Genomic DNA, 22,502 nt, shown 5'->3' on the forward strand with positions numbered 1-22,502 from the left:
TCTCTTCCTCTGCCCCTCTCTCTGTTGCTCATGTGCTCTAAAATAAAAAAAAAAAAAGTGAAGTTGAAAAAAAAGTACTATCAGGGTAATAAATGTGTTTAAGTAGGGTATTGCGTGAGAATGACACAGTAAAAACAAAAGTTGCTCTGATTTGGTCTGGCTTGCCAATAGGTCCTATTTTCTCATTTTTCTACCTGGTAAGCCCATTGAGTAAGAACTATTTTGGGGTCCCCTGCCCAGAAATCATTGGTGTCCCTGCCTTTTGCCTCCCTGCTTCCCCAGAAGAGACAGGAATTTTTCCTGATCTAGGTTTAGGCCTAGAGAAATCTTAGGGTGACAGGGATACAGGGCAGGAAAAGCAGTAGCCACAAAGGGCGATGGCCTTTTTGTCAGCATGGGGCAAAGGTGAGGAGGAAAAGCCTGAGCCAGGAGGAGGTGGATAAATATTTGTGAACATATGTCCTTCACTGTTTTCAGAAGGGCCAACTTTTTTTTTGGCTGGGATGAAGAGAAGGTGAGTTCTAGAAAGCTGTCATTCAGATTAGAGACGCACCAAGGAAAGGACGTGTTCGGACCATCTTATTCCTCTGGCTTGTTTCTGGAGCAGGTGAGGACTGCCCACAGTTTGTAAGGGTGGGGGCAAAGTTATGTCCAGGGTAATTAAAGTTTCCAAGGGCAGGGCCACTTACAAGCTCTGACCGGTCTTGGTGTCTCTTTGTCCCAAGCCTTCCCTACTTCCCAACCTGAGCACTTCTTTCCAGCAGGGCTGTTCCTGCTGACCCACCATGATCCAGGCTGTGCTGCTCCTTTGCTGTGTCTTTTTTTTTTTTTTTTTAAGATTTAATTTTTTTATTTATTTTTAAATTTTTATACATTTATTCTTGAGAGACAGAAAGAGTGAGTGGGGGGAAAGGCAGAGAGAGAAGGAGACATAGAATCTGAAGCAGGCTCTGGGCTCTGAGGAAGCTCTCAGCACAGAGCCTGACGTGGGGCTCGAACCCACAAACCATGAGATCATGACCTGATTTGAAGTTGGACGCTCAACCGATTGAGCCACCCAGGCGCCCTTAAGATTTTAAGTAATCTACCCAACATGGGGCTCAAACATAGCCCCGAGATCAAGAGTCACATGCTCTACCAACTGAGCCAGCCAGGCACCCCTTCGCTGTGTTTTGCTGTCCTCGTTGGCTGTCTTTCCAAGAAATGTCCAGAAAGGGGCCTTGAACTTCCAGCCGTCTTTGACAAAAACTGGACATTCTGTGAAAACACTCTCCATCCAGATCCCTCTCCCATATCTCAAGACCTTCCAGGATCTCTTGCATGCTACCCGCTCCATAGCCACTCTGCCTGAGTACCTATCCTACTTAGCTGTGGGGGTGTCCCTGGAGGAGGTTGGCTGCCCAACTAAGGCTCACATTCTGCAGCTTCAGCTTGTTAGGATGGGAGGAAAGGACATCAACTGAAACCCTCATCCATGAGAGTAAAAAAGCAGACAGAGGAAGGCATTGGCAATACAAAGTTTATCCTGAGGGATCTGGGGGATCTGGAGGGAAACTTGGATAAATCCAACACTCAGCTATTTACCCTGAGGGATGTATTGATGGTGGCAAATACACCCAGGTAGGTCTACCAGCCATCTCCCATGTTGCTGACACAGTTCAAAGAATTTGCTGTCAATATCCCCTAGAACTGCAGGAATAAGTCTTGGGAACATGGGGAAGGATTGGGCAAAAAGCTGAAGCAACCCCTAAGGTAAGAAAGGACCTCTCAATGTCTATGGATGATGACAATATAATTTATCAAATGTTCCACAGTTATTTGGAAGTGCTTTATGGAGAAATTGATTCAGGAATTTTTCTAGGTTTACTTCAGATATTCAATGCCAACTAAGAAACACGTGTCTTTTCTCAGGACTATGTTCAAAGATGGGGCATGGTAAGTAGTTAGAAATGTAGCAGATCGCTCAGGACAGATGTATGCTCTTTATTTCATGCCAGTGCTAAAACACATGTGACTGGTGTTAGCTTTGCCCCTCTCCACTTAGAAAGTCCCAGCCTCTAGTTGTTATTCCATTTTGCTTTCCTTTTCTTTTTCTTCAGTCATCGTATACTGTGCATGTAATATATACTAAGCATGAGAAGTATTTTAACCTTTTTCTCATTCATCCACCCTGTACTAAATCCCCAGCTAGATAGATGCGGTAGCTCACTAATTTAATTCTTAACTGAAAAGAGAGACAAAAAAAAATGGGGTCTTGGGTATTGAGGTCGAGAGTGTGACAAGGGGACAGGGTTTGAGCAGCCAATACAAAGGACAACTATTTGGAGAGATTACATCTCTTACTGGTTATGGGGGAAAGCAAATCTTTCCTTTCTTCATGGGGCAGAGAAGTGGGCAGAACTGGATTGAGGAGCAACCAAACCTACCAAGACAAACTCACTTCTCGCCTAGACTGTATGGTAATTTGGGGTCCCCTATAAACGGATGGTAATAAAGCAGAGGAAGTCTCTGGTGACTTGAAGATGGGGAAGGCCAGATGGGAACAATTGGGCTGCATTTCCTATTTCTGGGGCCTTTACCTAAAAATAACGGAAGCTTGGAGATGTTGGCTGGAGGTGTGTCCTGAGTCCTGGGGTCCTTTCAGACCACAACCCTTAAGGAACTGGTTTGTATTTTTCTGGTTTGTCGCCTCTACAGTGTACTGTTTCAGACATGTGTGGCCTCAGATTCATCACGATACAAGTTGAGCTGCTTTTTTGCTACCTCCTGCTGCACCCTGTGGATGCCATTTCATATGGAAACCAGACAAATATTCTGATGCACCTTCCCTCATCCTTGAGGTCCTGGCCACCCTCCTCAGACCCTTTGTTCTGCCAGACCCTGCTCCCAAAGTCCCTGCCTGGCTTCACCCATATGGCCCCTCTACTCAAGTTCTTGGTAGGCTTGCCACTGCTGATCACCCTGGAGAAAGCTGGCTGCCAGGCTGATACCTGGGCCCTGCAACTTCAGTTGTATCATCAGGGGGGTGTGAAAGCTACACAGATCCTCATCCGGCATCTTCAAGGGCTCCAGAAAAGCAGAAGCACAGGGAGGGCAGTTTCAGTGGATGCCCTGGCCTCTGCTCTACAGCTGTTGACCAGGGAGCAGCTGGGCCCACAAAGAGCCCAACGATCCCTACCCATCAATGACTGTGAACAGGATCAGGAGCAGGGTGTGCACGATATAGTCCAGCTGTTGCCAGGAGTGGGAACCTACTACAACCTGGGCACAGCTCTGTATTATGCTGCTCAGAACTGCTCAGACAAGGCCAAGGAACGAGGCCAAGATGGGGTCATAGATATGGGTTATGACTTTCTGATGACCATGGTTGGGTTATCTGGGGGACCCACAGGACTACTAATCAGCGCTGCACTTAAACCTGCAGTGAAGACTGGGATTCAACAGTTGATCCAGTATTACTATGTGAATGAGGCAAACACCCCTCTGCCAGAGATCAGCGAGGAGACCTGGGGGAGGGCTTTAAATGTGAGTGACCTGGAAGAAACAACTTCCAAGGCCCTTTGACCTTAGTGTCGCACCATTATTAATTCAGGGCTTATTTAATAGCTATGACTTATGCCATCTTGAGATGGCGGTCTTGGGATGTAAAAGGTGGTCCTAACAGAATGAACAAATCTAATATTTTAACAAGCTGTAATGTGTGTTTCTTCAAAATCCAAATCTCTGGTTTGTTATCAATGAGGAAGGCAGTTCTGTAAAATGCAGAGTTTTTTCTTTTTTAATGTCTATTTATTTTTAGAGAGAGACAGAGAGAGCGTGCAAGCATGTGCACGTCCAGGGGAGGGGCAGAGAGAGAAGGAGACAGGATCCGAAGCAGCTCTCTGCCCTGACAGCAGAGAGGGATGCAGGGCTCAAACTCATGAACCGTGAGATCATGACCTGAGCCGAAACCAAGAGTCCGTTGCCTACTGAGCCACCCAGGCTCCCCCAAGTACAGGTATTTTATTTTTTATCAAAAAATTTTTTAATGTTTGGGGCACCTGTGTGGCTCAGTCAGTTGAGTGTCTGGCTTTGGCTCAGGTCATGATCTCACAGTTTGTGAGTTCAAGCCCTTCAGGCTCTGTGCTGACAGCTCGGAGCCTGGAACCTGCTTCAGATTCTGTGTCTCCCTCTTTCTCTGCCCCTGCCGTGCTTGTGCTTTGTCTATCTCTCAAAAACAATAAATAAACATTAAAAATAATTTCTTTAATTTTTTTAATGTTTATTTTTGAGAGAGAGAGGGCGAGCACAAGCAGGGGAGGGGCAGAGAGAGGGGGAGACACAATCTAAATCAGGGTCCAGAATTTGAACTGTCAGCACAGAGCCTGAGGCAGGACTCTAACTCATGACCTGAGAGATCATGGCCTGAACCTAAGTCGCTTGACGGACTGAGCCACCCAAGCGCCCCAAAATGCAAGAATTTTAAAGTTTGGGGTTTGGAGTCAGAGAATTTGGATTTCAATCCAGCCTCTACTTGTAAGAGCCTCAATGATCCCTGACCAGTAACTTAAATTTTCTCAAAGTTCAGTTTTTAAAATGTCTAAAGTGATGATAATCATTTTCACCTGGATGGCTTTTTGTGGAAATTGAAAATGATACAATGAACCTCAAGTGCTTAGCAAGGTACCAGTAATAAATATTATTTATTACTACAGCTCCTCCCTTCCTAGCCCAAAGTGTCGAAATTCCGGTCCCACCTCTTATGGAACAGAGCCTGCAGTGCCCAGGGCTAGTCTCGGTTTCGCCGGCTTGGCGCAAGTTCTCGGAAATCAGCTGTTTCAGTCCTGGGCTATTCCGTTAATTGGACTCCTCCCTCCGCGGGGCAGGGCGTACTTGAGCTATCCCATCAATCCCTGGAGCTGGAAGTGTGATTTCGGGGCCGCTTGTCCCGCCCCACCGGGGGGAGGAGTTGTGGCACCGCCAATGAACTTGGAAAAGTTGGGCTGAATGGCAGTTAGCGTCGGGGTTGCCAGGCTGTGTTCAGCCGGCCACTGGCGCCAGCCTGCTACAAGGGGGCGGATCCGAGGGGCGGGCCGAAGAATGAGGGCGGGGCGCGATTGCTGGTGCCTGAACTCCTTGGGACCGGAAGCCTTGCCCTGAACCGCTGGAGAGAGCAGGGGCTGAGACCCTCGCCAGGTACAGGCCCAGAGTGGGCGCGCGGGGGTCGGAGTGCAGGCGCGAGTTCCTCTCTGGGAAGGGCGGCAGGCCCCGGCGGTACGTCCTGGAGTGGTAAGTCTTCATTCCGGAGTTGAAATAGCTGTCCTGTGCTGCATGCTGAATCTCCCCATCCTGTCCAGTCCAGCTTCCCAACTCTTTTTTTTTTTTTTTTTAAACATTTATTTATTTTTGAGAGACACAGAGCACAAGCAGGGGAAGGGCAGAGAGAGGGGGAGACACAGAATCCGAGGCAGGCTCCAGGCTGTGAGCTGTCAGCACAGAGCCCGACGCGGGGCTGGAACTCCGCATGATCTCAAACTGGGAGATCATGACCTGAGTCGAAGTCGGACGCTCAAGCAACTGAGCCCCCCAGGCGCCCCACAGCTTCCCAACTCTTAACACCCACCTCCCCAGACTCCCCTGCAGCCTCCGATACCCGTGTTGCATTTGTTCAGTGCCTTAGCCAACGATTTTACCTTCCGGTCTGTGTTAGTTTTGATGCTCACTGTAAAAAAAACAAAAAACATGTCCAAAGGTAGATATGATTTAACATCTTTCTTTGCTAAGTATAAGGGACAGGGGCGCCAGGGTGACCCATTCGGTTTAGCGACCCACCTTGATTCTCTTGATTTAGACTCAGATCATGATCTCAGGGTTTGTGGAATCGAACCCCAGGCTGGCAAGACCAGAGCCTACTTGGGATTCTCTCTCCCTCTCTTTCTGTCCCCTCCCCTCCTTGTGCTGTCTTTCTCTCAATATGAATAAACATTAAAAACAGAACAAAAACAAAAAAGGGGACGGAAAAACGGAACGATTTGCCTAAGGTTACATACAAAATGCAATTCTTTTCTGAAAAGCTGATTGAGCACAAAATATGTACCTAAGACAATGAGGGATAATTGGAAAAAAACGTTAAGTGTTACAGATTTTAACCTTTGTATTTGTGATTTATTTGGGAAGACTATGGGTTTTGTTGTTGTTGTTTAATATTTAAACCTCAGGGTTTACTTGACACCTTGCTCTTTTAGTACCAGCTGAGATTAGTTCCTTGAGAACTGGGGTCTCTCCATTTTTTTTTTTTTTTTTTTTTTTTTTTTTTCTTTTGTTAAGTTCAGTAGGCTGCATGGCCAGCCTAGTGCAGGGCTTCAACTCACAGCCCTGAGATCAAGACCTGAGCTGAGATCAAGAACTGGACACTTAACTGACTGAGCCACCCAGGTGCCCCTCCATTTGTTTTTTTAAAGCAGTACAGGTATGCAGTTTAAAAAGGCAAGCACTAGTAAAAGGATTAAAACAAAAAATAGGAGCCCCTGGTCAATCATTCCCTCTCCATGTTTTACTTCAAAGAGGTGGAAAAGCATCTCATGATTATTCATACTGGGGCGGGAGAGAATTTCTCCCACCCCAAACATTTTTCTTTCATTTGTAATAAAATCATGTGACCTTTTTTAGAACACAGATGTATGTAAACACTCTTTTCTGTTAGGCTCAGGCTGCAGCAAGAATAAGTTTTGGTTCCTAAGCAGACAGATGGCAGTGGGCAGGAAAAGATAGGAAGAAAGAGTCTTACTTCAGCCTGCTTGGTGACAGACAAAAACCAGTTTTGAGGGAAATTTCTTGGTGAAAAAGAAAACAAACAAAAACCTTTGCTTTCTATGTCCAGCCCACCCTGGTGGGAAATAAAAAAAAAATTTTTCTGGGTCTCTCACAGAGTTGATAATCTACACGAAAAATTGGAGGTTAATAAGAGTCATAAAAGTATCAGTCTTAGGGATTGAGTGACCCCTTTCACAGTATTTAAACATTTGGAATGGAGTTCTTCCTTCCTACATGAAGAGCAGATTATAGGGTATACCTGTCTCTTAAGAGGTGTCAACCTCTGATAAAGCTTTGGAGCCAGCAGGGATTATGCTGAAATAAATACTTCTTAAAGATTAAAAAAAAAAATTAAGTTTATTTATTTTGAGAGAGAGAGCGCGCAAGTGAGAGTGGGAGAGAGGCAGAGAGAGGGAGAGAGAGAATCCCAACCAGGCTTCTCACTGAGTAGGCTCAAACCCATGAACTGTGAGATCATGACCTGAGCCAGAACCAAGATTCAGATGCTTAGCTGACTGAGCCACCCAGGCACCCCTAAAATAAATACTTCTGACTCAAATTGATGGCTAAATGCTCCAGCATAAGTGAACACAAACACAAACAAATAAATCTAAAATAAATTCATTGGGGATGATAGATGAAATAAATAAAGGTGGTAGAAATATCATTAATGTTGGTGAAGTTGATGATTCCTGTACTATTCACTCTGCTTTGGTGTGTGTTTGAAAATTATTAAAACAGGGGTGCCTGGGTGGCTCAGTCGGTTGAGCGGCTGACTTCGGCTCAGGTCATGATCTCATGGTCTGTGAGTTCAAGCCCCGCGTCAGGCTCTGTGCTGATGGCTCGGAGCCTGGAGCCTGTTTCGGATTCTGTGTCTCCCTCTCTCTGACCCTCCCCCGTTCATGCTCTGTCTCTCTCTGTCTCAAAAATAAATAAACGTTAAAAAAAATTTTTTTTTAGAAAATTATTAAAACAAAAAGGCCTACATATTGGAGCCCTTGAATGGTACTTTCTGGAAGAATATTCACCGAACTGATAATATTGGTTACCTATGGGGAGAAAGGGAAGGGACCAAGATTGGAAGTATGGTCAATGTAGCTTTAATTTTTATTTTTTCTTACCTGTATAATTTTAAATTTGTAGTAATAAGCAATCATGAGACTGTGGATGATTTAGTTCAGCAAAATTTCCAGTTGGGAACCTGCATCCTTCAGACTCAGATCCCAAATGGCGCAGTGGGAGATGCTCCAGAATCTCGACAACCCTTTTCAGGATCAGCTGCACCAGCTCTACTCAAATAGCCTCCTGCCAATGGACATTCGACAATGCTTAGCTGTCTGGATTGAAGACCAAAACTGGTAAGGACTTCAGGAAGTTGGGTACAGGTGGATGAGGAAAGTGGTTTCCTTCTTCTGAGTCCCCAGGATCTTGTAGACACCAAGGGCAGGAAGGGGTTCGAAGGCTTCAAAAGATAGTAGCAACCCTGCAGAGAGGCTTTTTTTTTTTTTTAGTTTATTTATTTATTTTGAGAGAAAGAGAGTGCAAGGGAAGTGAGCAGGGGAGAGGCAGAGGAGGAGGGAAAGAGAGAATCCCAAGCAGGCTCCATGCTGTAAGTGCAGAGCCTGTTGCTGGGCTTTATCTCATGAATCCTGCAATCATGACCTGAGCCAAAATTAAGAATTGGACGTTTAACCGACTGAAACCAGGCAGCCCCCAAGATTCCAATCCTTGTCATTCTCTGTCCCCAGGAAGGATGCTGCATTTGGCAGTGATGATTCCAAGGCTAACATGCTGTTCTTCCACTTCTTGGACCAACTGAATTATGAGTGTGGCCGCTGCAGCCAGAACACGGAGTGCTTGTTACTACGGCACAACTTGAGAAAATTCTATCGGGACATTCAGGTGCTTGGAGGAACCAGGAAGAGCCAAAAAGCCAAATTGAAAGGGAACTGAGTGTAGAGAAGTATGATTTAGGGTACAGAACAGGACCTAAAGATGTAAAGGGATGGGGGCAGATCTGGGGAAAGAGAGGACAAGATGTGGACTTGGGGGATCACTGGCAGAAAAAAGGGCAGAGTCTAGAAGACCCTGTTAGGAAGAGGCTAGGTTTTGGGGGACTAGTGGTGAAAAGGGGAAAGACTAGGGACCCTGAGGAGGGGGAAGTACTGGGGTCACTGGTGGGGAAGGTCTGGAGGGGTAGATCATTGAAGACAGTTGAGTTCAATTCTTTCTCTTCCTACTGCAGGCCTTTCCCCAGGGCCCTACCCAGTTGTCTGAGATGATCTTTAATCTCCTTCTGGAAGAAAAAAGAATTCTGATCCAGGCTCAGAGGGCTCAATCGGTAAGAACGATTTGTAGTGATTTTGAAAGCTCCCAGAGTAGAGAGTGACCATGGAAAGGACTCAGGAAATTTGTCTCAGAACAAGATCCGCTCCTCCCTCCCGCCGCCCCCCCCCCCCTTCCTCCCTGTGGTATAATTGAAGGCCTGGATTTAAGAGATGAAATGTCAGAATTGAAATGTGCTCAGAGTCTCTTATTTCAGGAACAGGAAGAGCCAGCCCTCGAAGCACCTGCAGAGAGCCAGCAGCATGAGATTGAATCCAGGATCCTGGAATTAACAGTTATGATGGAGGTTAGTAGATGCAGCAAGAGTCAGGGTGGGTAGGGCTCAGCCTGACTGCTCCCACAGAAGCAGCCTCATCTGGGTCTTATCCCCTCTACAGAAGCTGGTGAAATGCATCTGCCAGCTGAAAGACCAGCAGGATGTCTTCTGCTTCCGATATAAGATCCAGGCCCAAGGTAGGCAGCACACTGAGGGGTGGGCGAAAGACAGGTGCCTGCTTGGGGGCCAAGAGAGGAGAAGAGAAAAGCCCCAGTAATAATAATCTCACCTGGCTACTACACGTCACTGGCTACAGTCCTGCTGCCATGCAAAGCTAAAAGTGCTAGGATATGTTATAGAGGTTGGGCTGAAGGTGTGGCTGAGGGACAGCTAGTGAATGTTGGGGGAGATGCATGGAAAACTGCCTTAGCAGGTTGAGTGGGCTTTTGGTTCAAGTGTGACCATTCAGAATTTGCCTGAGGGCTCAGAGGTGCCTGTGCTTTGCTTGGTTCCCCTTTTTCTCCCTTCAAAATTCCCCCCCTCTCCACCTGACTCTGACTGAGGTCCTAGTCTGGATGGAGAGGGGAAGGAGCCCTAGGTCTGAGCATCTGTCTCCCTCCTGCTCCTGCCATTCAGTGAAGACACCCTGTTTGGACCCCCATCAGACCAGGCAGCAGCAGCTTCTGCAGGAAACTCTTAATGAACTGGACAAAAGGAGAAAGGTGGGAGGCAGACAGAGGGAGTGGGTAGCAGGGCACTGGGGCAAATGAGGCATATGGGAGGCCTGGTGTCTTAGCTTTGGCTTCTTTGTCTCTTCATCCCCAGGTGGATGGTAGAGGGTGATGGTAAGAAGTGCTCACCACTCACTTTATGGCTTTCTTAGGAGGTACTGGATGCCATCAAAGCATTACTAGGCCGATTAACTACCCTTGTTGAGCTACTGCTGCCCAGGTTGGAGGAATGGAAAATCCAGCAGCAGAAAGCCTGCATTGGAGCCCCTCTGAATGGAGGATTGGAACAACTAGAGAAGTGGTGAGAGGTGTCTCCTACCCAGCCCCTGTCCCAGCCATACCGCTGTGCTTTGTAAACTGTAAATTGTGAATTGTAATGAATTTTCTCATTCATGTGATGAATTGCCTACCTAGGCAAGAGCTATTGCTCTTCTTACTCTCTGCTTTTCCAAATGATCCCAGCTCCCTTGTCTGACTGCAGTGACCCTCTCTTCATTCTCACCACCCAGGGAGCCCAGAGCCCAGTCTTTGTTTTGGTGGAAGTAATGGATTAATCCACAAGCTGATTTCTCCTTCCTTTTTAATCACCCAAGAAATATATTTTCTACCCTTTTTTTAATTTAGCCACAATGACTATTAATGCTGAAAAAAAGGAAAGAAAATTACCTATTATTTTACTATCCAGATATAACTACTGTAATATTATTATACAAAAATTGAGGGGTGCCTAGGTGGCTCAGTTGGTTGAGCATCCGACTCTTGATTTCAGCTCAGGTCGTGATTTCAAGGTTTGTGATATTGAGCCCCCACATTGGGCTCCGTGATCACATAGTGGATCCTGCTTGAGATTCTCTCCCTTTCTCTCTGCCCCTCCCCAGCTCACATGCCTATGTGTGCTTTCTCTCTCTCTCTCTCTCTCTCTCTCTCTCTCTCTCTCTCTCAAAATAAATAAACTTATAAAAAAATGTTAAAGATTGTCTCTCTCTCTCCCTCTGTCCCTCTTCCCCGCTTGTGCTCTAAAATAAAATAAATAGGGGTGCCTGAGTGGCTCAGTCGGTTAAGCATCCGACTTCAGCTCAGGTCATGATCTCACAGTTTGTGGGTTCGAGCCCTGCATTGGGCTCTGTGCTGACAGCTTAGAGCCTGGAGCCTGCTTCAGATTCTGTCTCTCTCTCTCTCTCTCTCTCTGCCCCTCCCCTGCTTGCGCTCTGTCTCTTTCCATCTCAAAAATAAACATTTAAAAATTAAAAATAAATAAATAAATAATAAAATAAATCTCTCTAAAATAAAAAAACAAACCCACAAAACTTGAATCATACTTTTCATACTATTTTGAGAGCTGTTTTTTCTTAATTAAAAAAAGTTTTTTAATGTTTATTTTTTTTGAGAGAGAAAGAGACAGAGCATGAGCAGGGGAGGGGCAGAGAGAGAAGGAAACACAGAATCCGAAGCAGGCTCCATGCTCCGAGCTGTCAGCACAGTTCCTGATGCAGGGCTCGAACTCACCAACCATGAGATCATGACCTGAGCTGAAGTCGGACGCTCAACCAACTGAGCCACCCAGGCACCCCTAAATATTTTCTTTTTAAAAAATGTTTATTTGGCGGGGGGAGGGGACAGAATCAAGCAGGTTCCACACTGTCAGCACGGAGCCTGACTCAGGGCTCAATCTCATGAACAGTGAGATCGTGACCTGAGCTGCGATCAAGAGTGGGACACTTAACCGACTGAGCCACCCAGATGTCCCTTAAATATTTTCTAATAAGAAAATTCATTATAATTTACTAAAAATAGGGGTACCTGGCTGGTTCAGTGGGTAGAGCATGTGACTCTTGATCTGGGGGTCATGAATTCGAGCCCCACTTGGGGGATACAGTTTACTTTAAAAAAATTAATTAAATAATATTTTAAAAAAGTAAACTATTAAGAATGAATCACAATGATGTTCAGGTAAATTGAAAACAGGTATATGGGGCTTAGTGTACAGAATCACTATTTGAATTATAGTTGCAAACATATCCATCATTTGTATAGAGGTTGGCAAACTATGATCTAGTGATTTCTTTTTTCTTTTCAATTTTTTCCCCGAGTTTTTGTTTAAATTCCAGCTAGTTAACATACAGTGTAGTATTAGTTTCAGGTGTAAATTTAGTGATGCATCACTTCCATATAACACCTAATGCTCCTCTCATCACAAGTGTCCATCCTCCTTAATGCCCATCACCCATTTAACCCATCCCCCCGACCACCCCCTCAGCACCCCCCACCCGCCACAACCCTCACTTAAGAGTCTGTTTTCTGCTTTGCATCTCTTGTTGGTTTTTTTTTTTACCCTATATTCATCTGTTTCATTTCTTAGATTCCACATATGAGTGAAATCATATGGTATTTGTCTTTGACTTATTTCAGTTAGCAAAACTCTCTAGCTCCATCCACATCGTTGCAAATGACAAGATTTCATTCTTTTTTATGGATGAGTCATATTCCATTGCATATATTCAACAAAATTTTTTTTTTAAGTTTTTGATTTCTTGCTATTTTAAACAGTGCTACAATAAGTATCCTCATAGCTATATCTTTATTTATATCCCTAATTATATCTGTAATATAAATTCCCAGAAGTGGTATTCTTGGGTTGAAGTATATATCTTTTCTTTTTGGTAGTGTTACTGTTATTGTGTTGATCCTTTGTTTCATTGTCTTTAATAGAGCTTTATTGATTTTTCTGATTATAAATGTGTGTGCCAATTGAAAAAAATTCAGACAACTTAGAAAAGAAAGTAACAGCTACCCATCTGCATAATCTGATGATGCAGAGTTACTCATTGTTAGGGCTTTTGAATATATTTTCATAGATTTTCTCTATGCATATACATAATGTAGTTCTGTTTTAAAGATTTTGAGTAATCTCTACACCCATCATGAGGCTCGAACTCACAACCCTGAGATTAAGAGTTTCATCTCCACTGACTGAGCCAGGCCGATGCCCCAAATATATATCTATTTTAAGCAGAAGTCAGGTCATATCAGATATGCACTATCTTGTGATTTTTTAAAAATTTAGTATTTTGGGAGGCGCCTGGGTGGCTCAGTCGGCTAAGCATCTGAATCTTGATCTCCGCTCAGGTCTTTTTTTTTAATGTTTATTTATTTGAGAGAGAGAGAGCATGAGCAGGGGAGGGGCAGAGAGGAAAACAGAGGATCTAAAGTGGGCTCTTCACTGACAGCAGAGAACATGACATAGGGCTCTATGGCACTAGGCATGAAGCCTTCTTAAAAAAAATAAAAAGAAAATAAAATTTAATGTTTTGGGGTATTTTTCCATATTAAAAATTTGAGCCTAGGGGTGCCTGACTGGCTCAGTTGGAAGAGCATGTGATGCTTTATCTCAGGTTGTTTGAGCCCCATGTTGGTATAGAGATGATTTGAATAATCTTTAAAAAATTTTTTGAGCCTATATGATTTTATTTATTTATTTATTTATTTATTTATTTATTTACTTATTTGTTGTTGTTGTTTTTAAGTAGTAGGCACTGCACCCAATGTGGAGCTCAGCCAGGTGCCCCTGCTATATGATTATTTTTAATAGTCATATGGTATTATATGGTGTGAATATGCCATAATTTATATACCCAATAGCAATTTTTCTAATTTTTCAATAGAAAATATTTTACAGATAACAAAGCTATGAACTTCCTCACACATTTGTCTGATTATTTCCTTAGGATATATCTTAGAAATACTAATACTAATATCTTAGAGTACTACAAATTGTGTGTACATTTTTTAAGCCTTTTTAAAAAATAGTTCCAGGGACGCCAGGGTGGCTCAGTTGGTTAAGCGTCCATCTTCGGCTCAGGTCATGATCTCATGGTTTGTGAGTTGGAGCCCTGCATTGGGCTCTGTGCTGACAGCTCAGAGCCTGGAGCCTGCTTCAGATTCTGTGTCTCCCTTTCTCTCTGCCCCTCCCCCGCTCACACTCTGTGTCTCTCTCTCTCTCTCTCAAAAATAAATACACATTAAAAAAAAAATTCTACACCTTTTGGGATGAGCACTGGGTGTTGTATGGAAACCAATTTGACAATAAATTTCATATATTGAAAAAAAAATTCTAAATTGCTATACCAGTCTGTTTGTTAATATGATATATGATTGGTTTCCTGTCACCACATTCCCTATTATTATTTTTTGTTATATAGACAGTAAAGTATAGAAGTTAAAAGTATGGATTGTGGGGGCACCTGGCTGCCTAAGTCAGTGAGCATGTGACTCTTGATCTCAGAGTCGTGAGTTTGAGCCCCACTTTGGGTGTGGAGCCTATTTAAAAAAAAGTAGTACTGATTGTGAAGGTTGATTGCCTGAGTTGTCACATACAACTCATTCCATATTAGTTCTATGACCTTGAGTAAGTCACTTAACCTTTCTGTACTTGAGTTTAATTATCTATAAAATGGGGATAATAATAGTAGCTACCTCATAGGTTGTTATAAGGATTAAATACATAAAGCACTTAGAATATATAGTACATTTCAAGCAACATATGAAAAGTAACTTTATTATATAAGTAAATCTTTCACTAGATTTATATGTGAAAGTGATTTTGATTTTCATTTCTTGGATTATGAATCATGTTGCATAATCTTTTATATGCTTTTGGATTCCTTTTTTGTCCCAATCAGTTTGTTTGTTTGTTCGTTTGTTTGTTTGTTTATTTAAAGTTTATTTATTTTGAGAAAGAGAGCATGAGCAGGGGAGGGGCAGAGAGAGGGAGAGAGAGAATCCCAAGCAGGCTTCACACTGTCAGCGCAAAGCCCCATGCGGGGCTTGAACTCACAAACCACAAGATCATGACCTGAGCCAAAGTCAGACGCTTAACCAACTGAGCCACCTAAGTGCCCCTGTCCCAATTAGTTTCTGATTCTCCACATAGTTCAAGGAGAGCTTCTGGAGCCTGTGGGGGGGGGGACCAGGAAACTCAGCAATTTTCCCTCTCTCTTGAATTCTATCACCCAGGTTCACAGCTGGAGCAAAGCTGTTGTTTCACCTGTGGCAGCTGCTGAAGGAGCTGGAGGGATTGAGGCACCTGGTTAGCTATCAGGATGATCCTCTGACCAAAGGGGTGGACTTGCGAAAGGCCCAGGTCACGGAGTTGCTACAGCGCCTGCTGCACAGGTCTAGCTGCCAGGGAGGGACCTCTAGGGAGGGCAGAAGGAAGGAACAAGAGGAGCCATTCTTAACAGATACTGAGTTATATATTCTCTTTGGATCTCTCTCCCTAGAGCCTTTGTGGTAGAAACCCAGCCCTGCATGCCCCAAACTCCCCATCGACCCCTTATCCTCAAGACAGGGAGCAAGTTCACTGTCCAAACAAGGTTGGTATTTCAGAACTCATTCCCGCTTCCTTTTTCCAGCCCTGGCACTGTTTCCTTTCTGGCTTTATAGATCCTCCCACTCTTACCATCTTCTCTCTTTTCTCTTCAATCTATCTATCTCTTCTAATCTCTTACCTTATTTTTTTCAAAATCTGATCTATCCAGAAGGTTGAGGTTGACTACTTTCCCCCATCCTTCTCTCTTCCTTCTAGATTGCTGGTAAGACTCCAGGAAGGCAACGAGTTACTGACTGCAGAAGTCTCCATTGACAGGTAAGTTGGGGTACATGGGACCAAGGGGTGGCCAGGACATGGGCTGGTGGGCCAGAGGAGACACACACAATAGGGTCTTGGGCCTGTGTTCTTACCCAATCCATTCCTACCTCAGAGACAATAACTCCTGGCTTTTGTTGAGTACCATGTGACATGTAACTTGTCAAGTACTCATCTGTCATAGGAAGCCCATGAGTTAGGTATTATCAATGCACCATTTTTTTTTTTTTTTTTTTTTTTTTTTTTTTTTTATCAATGCACCATTTAAATGAAGAAATAAGGCCAGAGAGATTCTGTCACTTGTGCAAGGTCATATGGTTAGTGAGCACAGATCGGGGTTTGAACCCAGGTCTGTCTGATCCTAAAGTCTAAATTCCTAACTTCTACACTGTTTTGCTTCCTAGTGACCTTTTTTTTTTTTTCTTTTTTAGGAATCCTCCTCAATCACAAGGGTAGGTGCCTGACAAGGATGCTGTAAACATTTGTGCACTGCATGACCTACACAACCACATGGGGGCAGAGACAAGAAGGAGATTGATTTGGGTGGGATATGGACAAAAGGAGAGGGGGAGGTCTGAAATGAAGTGGAATTTTTGTTGTATTCCTGCTGAGTTTTTAGAATAACTCCTCCTCTCCTCCATATATTTTCCTCCTGGAATAGCTTCCGGAAGTTCAACATTATGACCTCAAACCAGAAAACTTTGACCCCCGAGAAGGGGCAGAGTCAGGGCTTGATTTGGGACTTCGGCTACCTGGTAAGAAGGGCTAGTTGCTTGAGTTTCTAGTCCAATGGAACAGGCTAAGGGAAGTTCCCGGCCTTTGGAAGTCTTGAGGCAGAACAGGGGTTCCAGGGACCCTGGGGTCCCCACTCTGGCATTTTCTCTCCTTCCTCTCAATTCACAGACTCTCTCGGAGCAACGTTCAGGTGGTTCAGGAAAGAGCTGCAATAAGGTGAGGCTTGGGCAGAGGATTGGGGGACAGGAGGAGGAACTTCCCAAAAGGCCCTCTGATCTTTATGTCCTTGGCTATCCTAGGGAATGCTGGGTGTGACAGAGGAACTACACATTATCAGCATTACAGTCAAATACGCCTACCAGGGTCTGAAGCAGGAGCTGACAGTGAGTGAAGATGGAGGGCAAGGAGAGATGAAGCCAATTTGGCAGAAGGCATTAAGCAGGGGTTAAATAGAACCCTTTCAGGGTGGGAAATCCTCTCCTTGCCCCTGCCAAAGCTAGAAACATCACATCCTTCCTCTAACTCCTGTCTTCTCTTCAGACAGACACCCTCCCTGTGGTGATTATTTCTAACATGAACCAACTCTCAATTGCCTGGGCCTCTGTTCTTTGGTTCAATCTGCTTAGCTCAAACCCACAGGTAGGAGGTGGGGCCAAGAAGTAACGGGTGGCAAGGAGGGGTGTGGAAGCTTGGTGTGAGGGCTCTGCTTCTAAGTCATTCTGTCTTCCTCCTGCCCTTGCAGAATCAGCAGTTCTTCTCCAGCCCCCCCAAGGCCTCCTGGAGCTTGCTGGGCCCTGCTCTCAGTTGGCAGTTCTCTTCCTATGTTGGCCGAGGCCTTGACTCGGACCAGCTGAACATGCTGAGGAACAAGCTGTTTGGTACAGACCTCCTTTTTTCTCAGCCTTTCCCCAGCCTTAGTCTCCCCAGCCCTGTGTCCTTTCTGTTCCAGGGACCCTGGCCTTGTCTCCTTCCATTATCTGAACTGTCTGTTGCCCACAGGGCAGAACTCCAGGACTGAGGGTGCATGGTTATCCTGGGCTGACTTCACTAAGGTGCGTGCTGCATTCTGTGCTGCTAGATCTAGGCCCTAGTGCAAACACTAGCCCTTCCCCCCTAATTCCTTCCCCTCGCTGGGGGGGCAACTCTTCATCTCTTCCTGCCTTTCTATTCCTCCTTCAGCGAGAGAGCCCTCCTGGCAAGCTACCATTCTGGACATGGTTAGACAAAATCTTGGAGCTGGTTCATGACCACCTGAAGGATCTCTGGAATGATGGGTAAGGCCTTGGTCCGCCTCCCTCTCCCCACCCCCACCTTTCTGCCTTTCTAGGCTTGAGAGTGGACTCTGTGCGCCCTCATGTGGCAAATAGGGAGAGAGAGCAAAAACTGGTGCAAGATCACACCCTCACACTTGGCAATAATAGTCCTAGCCAGTGTTTTTCCAGCATCCGTTGTGCTTCAGAGCCTGCTGGGTGCTCTTTATGAATTCTCACATGTAATCCTTACAACAATGCTGAGTCTCAGAGAAGTTAAAGAATTTATCCAATGGGTATAGTTGGGATTCAAACTCAGGCCTGTCAGACCACAAGCTTATGCTCTTTCCACTATACTGCCTGCCCATCTTTACAGCACTTTGCCTTTTACAAGGTGCTTTTCATCTACGTGGCCTCACTGAATCCTCATACCTCTTACAACCCTAGAAGGTGGATATTGTCAGTAAGGTGAAGTGACTCGGCCAAGATGGAATAGTTTGTAATGGCAGAGCAAGGGCCAAAACCTGGCGCTCTCTCCGTCTACAGGGAGAGGAGAGCAAGGAGGCAGGAGGGCCTCACAGCAGCTTTCTGTGTTTCAGACACATCATGGGCTTTGTGAGCCGGAGCCAGGAACGCCGGCTGCTGAAGAAGACCATCTCAGGCACCTTTCTGCTGCGCTTCAGTGAAACATCAGAAGGGGGCATTACCTGCTCCTGGGTGGAACACCAGGATGATGGTCAGCTGCTTTGCCCTGATGGTCCCACAGCCTGTCCCTTCTCCCCTCAATCAGCCCTTGGTTTCTCTGGCTGTGTCCTGAATCTCTCAGCAGGTTTGGGGTTGGACAGCCAGGGTGGGGAACTCCCAGGCCCAACCTTTTCCTTCAGGCCTGCCCATTCCTACATCCATTCTACAGATAAGGTGCTCATCTACTCTGTGCAGCCCTTCACCAAGGAAGTGCTACAGTCTCTCCCACTAACCAAAATCATTCGCGATTACCAGCTACTCACTGAGGAGAACATACCTGAGAACCCACTGCGCTTCCTCTACCCCCGAACACCCCGGGATGAAGCTTTTGGGTGTTACTACCAGGAGAAAGGTGAGAATCACTGACATATATCACTGGAATATTGTAGGGATTCTCTGGCATCTACAAATTCTACTCCTTTCTTCCAGACATGGAAAAACTGATATCCAGAGAAGTCAAAGGGTTTGTCCCGGGGACACTGTTACTTAGTAGGGAGATATGACTCTCAAGACCGTTTGCAATACGGGTCCTTAGGCTATGTGTCCAATCCACTGACCTCCCTGGCTTCCTGTGTCTGTCCCCCACAGTTAATCTCCAAGAACGGAGGAAGTACCTGAAACATAGGCTCATTGTGGTCTCTAACAGGTGAGATATGAACTTTTGGCCCATCCTCCGTAACATTTTTCGGCTGATAGGGTGACCCAAACCTGCTCAGTTCGCCTCTCTGACCCCTCCTACTGACCCACACTCTCCAGCCTCTAGATTTTTTCTTGTTCTGCTTGGCCTCTTTCCTCTCTGTTTTTCTGCTGCTATCCTTAGATTGTTTCCACAGGGCTTCCCTGATAATAATAGTCATAATCACTGATGTTAATGGGCTTCTACTTGAAGCATGGTACTAGATTTTTTTTTATAAGAACAGTTTTCTCATTTTAATTTTTATGAGTACCCATCCAAGCAGGTAATGACAGCCACATTTAATGAAGGTGTATTAAATGCCAGGTACTAGGCTAAATGTTTTGTGTTTAAACGTTTCTTATTTATTGAATCTTCATAATAGTCCTGTGAGGTAGACAGGGGTATTACTCTTTTCAGCAAAGAAACAGGTTTAGTGTGGTAGAGTGGCATGACTAAGGTACATGGCTAATAAATGATTAGGTCTGTCAGATTCCAAAGTCCTGCTTATTAACGATCCAACTTCCTCTCAAGTGTTAGAGATGGTATTGTTCCCATTTTACAGATGATAAATCTGCAGCTCAGAGAGGTGAAGATCTACCCATCTAATAAATGATAGGATTCAAACTCTGGCAAGCCTGACTCCAAAGCCTGTGCTCTTAAGCCCTCTGCTCTGTTGCCTTCTTAGACTAGAGACAGTCTCTGCTTGCTCTGCCATTCCCCACTTCACCTAAGTAATCAAGCCCTACCCTTTTGTCTGTACTGTGGTATCCAGACAGGTAGATGAGCTGCAACAGCCACTGGAGCTGAAACTGGAGCCAGAAGTGGAGTCACTGGAGCTAGAGCCAGGATTGGCCCCAGTGCCACAGCTAGAGCCATGCCTGGATTTAGAGCCGCTGCTGGCGGCAGGGCTGGATCTGGGTCCAACCCTGGAGCCCATGCCAGAGTCTACTCTGGAGCCCATGCTAGAGCCCACACTAGATGTGGTATCACAAAGAGTGTCAGAGCCAAACTTGGGACCAGAACTGAAGCTGGAGCCTATTCTAGACCCTGTATCACAGGCAGTGACAGAGCCAGAGCCGGATTTGCCCCATGATCTGAGACACTTGAACACCGAGGAAATGGAAAGTAAGTGATGAGATGGGGTTGGGGAAGAGGGGACACATTCCCTTTACCAACTGCCCTCCCTTACCCAGTATAGAAAAGGCTAAGCTCTAAGCTCCTCACTGGAGGGACACTCGTTTGTGATTCCTTTTATTAGGAAATGTACCTGCCTCTCCCTTACCCCACCTAAGTGCCCTCTCAGGCCCTACCAGGTCTGTGCAGCCATCCTCCCTCATATTCCCTGCTGAGTCAGGAACTCCTTACCTAAGAGCAGGGCCTGACTTCTTTCTCTGGACTACCTAGTTTTCAGGAACAGTATGAAGATCGAAGAAATCATGCCGAATGGTGACCCGCTATTGGCTGGCCAGAACACTGTGGATGAGGCTTACGTCTTCCACCCCAGCCATTTCTACACGGATGGGCCCTTAATTCCTTCTGACTACTAGGAATTACATTTCCTTTGTTCTTCCTGTATCTTTTGTCCCTCCTACCCCTCACATCATGCTGTGCTCTCCAAGGATGGAAAATCAAGCATGTACCCATTCTTAGCTGGTTAAGTTAACCCTGGGTTTTGGAGTGGGAAGTAAAAGCATACTGTGGGTAAGGAAGGGGCACTAATGAGTCAGAATAGATGTTGGCCATAGCTCTAACTAGGATCTTTGAGGCCATCTGCTGTTTGGGGAGGTATAGGGGTTCTGAGGGTAGGGCAGGACATTTAGGAGGTACTTGGAGGACAAGACACTTGGAATGGCTGTTTTCCAGTATGGAAGGATGTCAACATTTGAATAGTTGGTAAGACTAATGTGGTGGTGCCCACTAGCATTGGCCATCAGTAGGGAACAGAGACATGTGATAGGATTCCATTTCTTTCTTCTGGTTTCCTCATGTCTAAAATAACCTTTTCCTTCCTTCTTCTTTTCATTCCTGATTTAAGTCCTAAATTCCTTTGTTTCCTGCAGAGACTGAGACCTTTCTGCATTAGCCCACCATGTGAAGAAAGGAATAGGAGGTAGACCTCATTTTCTTACCAGTCTCCTCTCCTGCACCCCCAAGCTGGCCCCACCCAATCCTCCCCTTAAAATGATCCTGCCAATCTAATATGCCTGTGAAGCTTTGCACAATCATTTTACTCTGTCCAGTCTCCACTTCCTCACTGCTTAGGAGACAAATCACTTTTGGAGGCCAGGGATGGTAGAGTTGCTGGGAATTTAGGAATCACTTTTTATAGTATTACATAGAGTCTGATATTTTTACAGAGGAAGAGATGCCCTGGATATTTAGATATTTAGAAATATCTTAGATATTTCTCTATTAAGATAACCACCCCTTCTTTTTGTACAATATATTGTTGATCTGAAAGAGTTTCTATTCCTTGGGTGTAGACCTGGGCAAAAACTGGGTTCCTGGAACTTAGAACCTTGAATATTTATCACGGGGCTCCAGACAACCTCACACCATAGTTATTCCCAGGGAACCCCATTGCTCTAAAATGTGTTTCCAGAATAACTTGAGATATAATGAAAGTGAGGCCCTGTACATGTGGCTGTTTTCTGGCTTATACTTTAGAGGAATAGTCCTGTTTAGAAAGAGGCCCTTCTGAGCAGAAGTGGCTAATAAACTTTGTGCTGACTTGGAAGTGTTTTGTCTCTGAGCTTCTTTTCTTTTCTGCTCACAAAGACTGATGTCTTTGGAGACACCAGCAGGCCATGTAGGACCAAGATCAGCAAATCATGGCCTGTCTTCCACCCACCCCAGTAGGCCCCTCCTGTCATGTTGTACTTACCTCCATGTTTAGAACAGCCTTTCCTGTCCCTTGGATTCTTCCAGGGCAGCTGTGAGCTATATATGAGTTGGGGGGTGTGGTGAGCAGTTCTATAACTAGCCCATTGTCACTTAGCTGATTGGTGACAAAGCCAATATATAAACCTGGGTCTGTTTGACTCCAAAACCCATACATTTTTAAAGTTGTGACTATGGAGAAAAGGAAGAGAAGTGATCACATTAACCCCTTCCCCTTCTCTTTGTTTCAAAAGTAGTTTATCTCCCCTTGGGTAGTCAAACCCTCTGATGGGGTCCACAGATGTCCATAAAGGGAGAATCCCATTAATTTAGGGGATTTACTGCCATCTTCCCGGAATGCCTTTCCTGGTCAAAGCAGCTCTGACTTTTGATCCTGCAGTGATTGGGACTCCTGTCTTTGGCCAAATATATTCTTGGCCAAGAAAGT

General features: G+C 45.1%; 2 protein-coding genes across 5 annotated transcripts; both read left to right on the top strand.

Annotated features, from left to right (window-relative positions):
- Nucleotides 1-512: 512 nt before the first annotated feature.
- Nucleotides 513-3,691, top strand: APOF (apolipoprotein F). 2 transcript variants are annotated; one of them, XM_019454777.2, is made up of 3 exons: nt 513-607; nt 2,387-2,459; nt 2,698-3,691. In XM_019454777.2, exons 2-3 carry the CDS (start codon nt 2,457-2,459, stop codon nt 3,562-3,564), a joined length of 870 nt encoding a protein of 289 aa, XP_019310322.2. In that variant the 5' UTR covers nt 513-607; nt 2,387-2,456; the 3' UTR covers nt 3,565-3,691. The 2 variants fall into 2 exon arrangements, with proteins under 2 accessions (XP_019310322.2, XP_019310321.2); XM_019454776.2 differs by lacking the exon at nt 2,387-2,459 and having other exon boundaries at nt 519-607.
- Nucleotides 584-21,911, top strand: STAT2 (signal transducer and activator of transcription 2). Of its 3 annotated transcripts, none has more exons than XM_019454772.2 (24): nt 584-607; nt 7,936-8,150; nt 8,541-8,694; nt 9,038-9,133; nt 9,335-9,424; nt 9,516-9,591; nt 10,031-10,116; nt 10,278-10,426; nt 15,139-15,297; nt 15,405-15,497; nt 15,710-15,769; nt 16,201-16,221; nt 16,431-16,524; nt 16,673-16,720; nt 16,804-16,887; nt 17,045-17,143; nt 17,247-17,382; nt 17,504-17,556; nt 17,684-17,778; nt 18,354-18,490; nt 18,668-18,850; nt 19,087-19,144; nt 19,947-20,299; nt 20,579-21,911. In XM_019454772.2, exons 2-24 carry the CDS (start codon nt 8,020-8,022, stop codon nt 20,719-20,721), a joined length of 2,598 nt encoding a protein of 865 aa, XP_019310317.2. In that variant the 5' UTR covers nt 584-607; nt 7,936-8,019; the 3' UTR covers nt 20,722-21,911. The 3 variants fall into 3 exon arrangements, with proteins under 3 accessions (XP_019310317.2, XP_019310316.2, XP_019310318.2); XM_019454771.2 differs by lacking the exon at nt 584-607 and adding an exon at nt 5,042-5,268; XM_019454773.2 differs by lacking the exons at nt 584-607; nt 8,541-8,694 and having other exon boundaries at nt 8,045-8,150.
- The last annotated feature ends 591 nt before the right edge of the window (nt 21,912-22,502 follow it).

This window comes from Panthera pardus, unplaced genomic scaffold, assembly GCF_024362965.1.
Source record: "Panthera pardus isolate Hobbes unplaced genomic scaffold, ASM2436296v1 HiC_scaffold_6, whole genome shotgun sequence".
Lineage (NCBI taxonomy): Eukaryota > Metazoa > Chordata > Mammalia > Carnivora > Felidae > Panthera > Panthera pardus.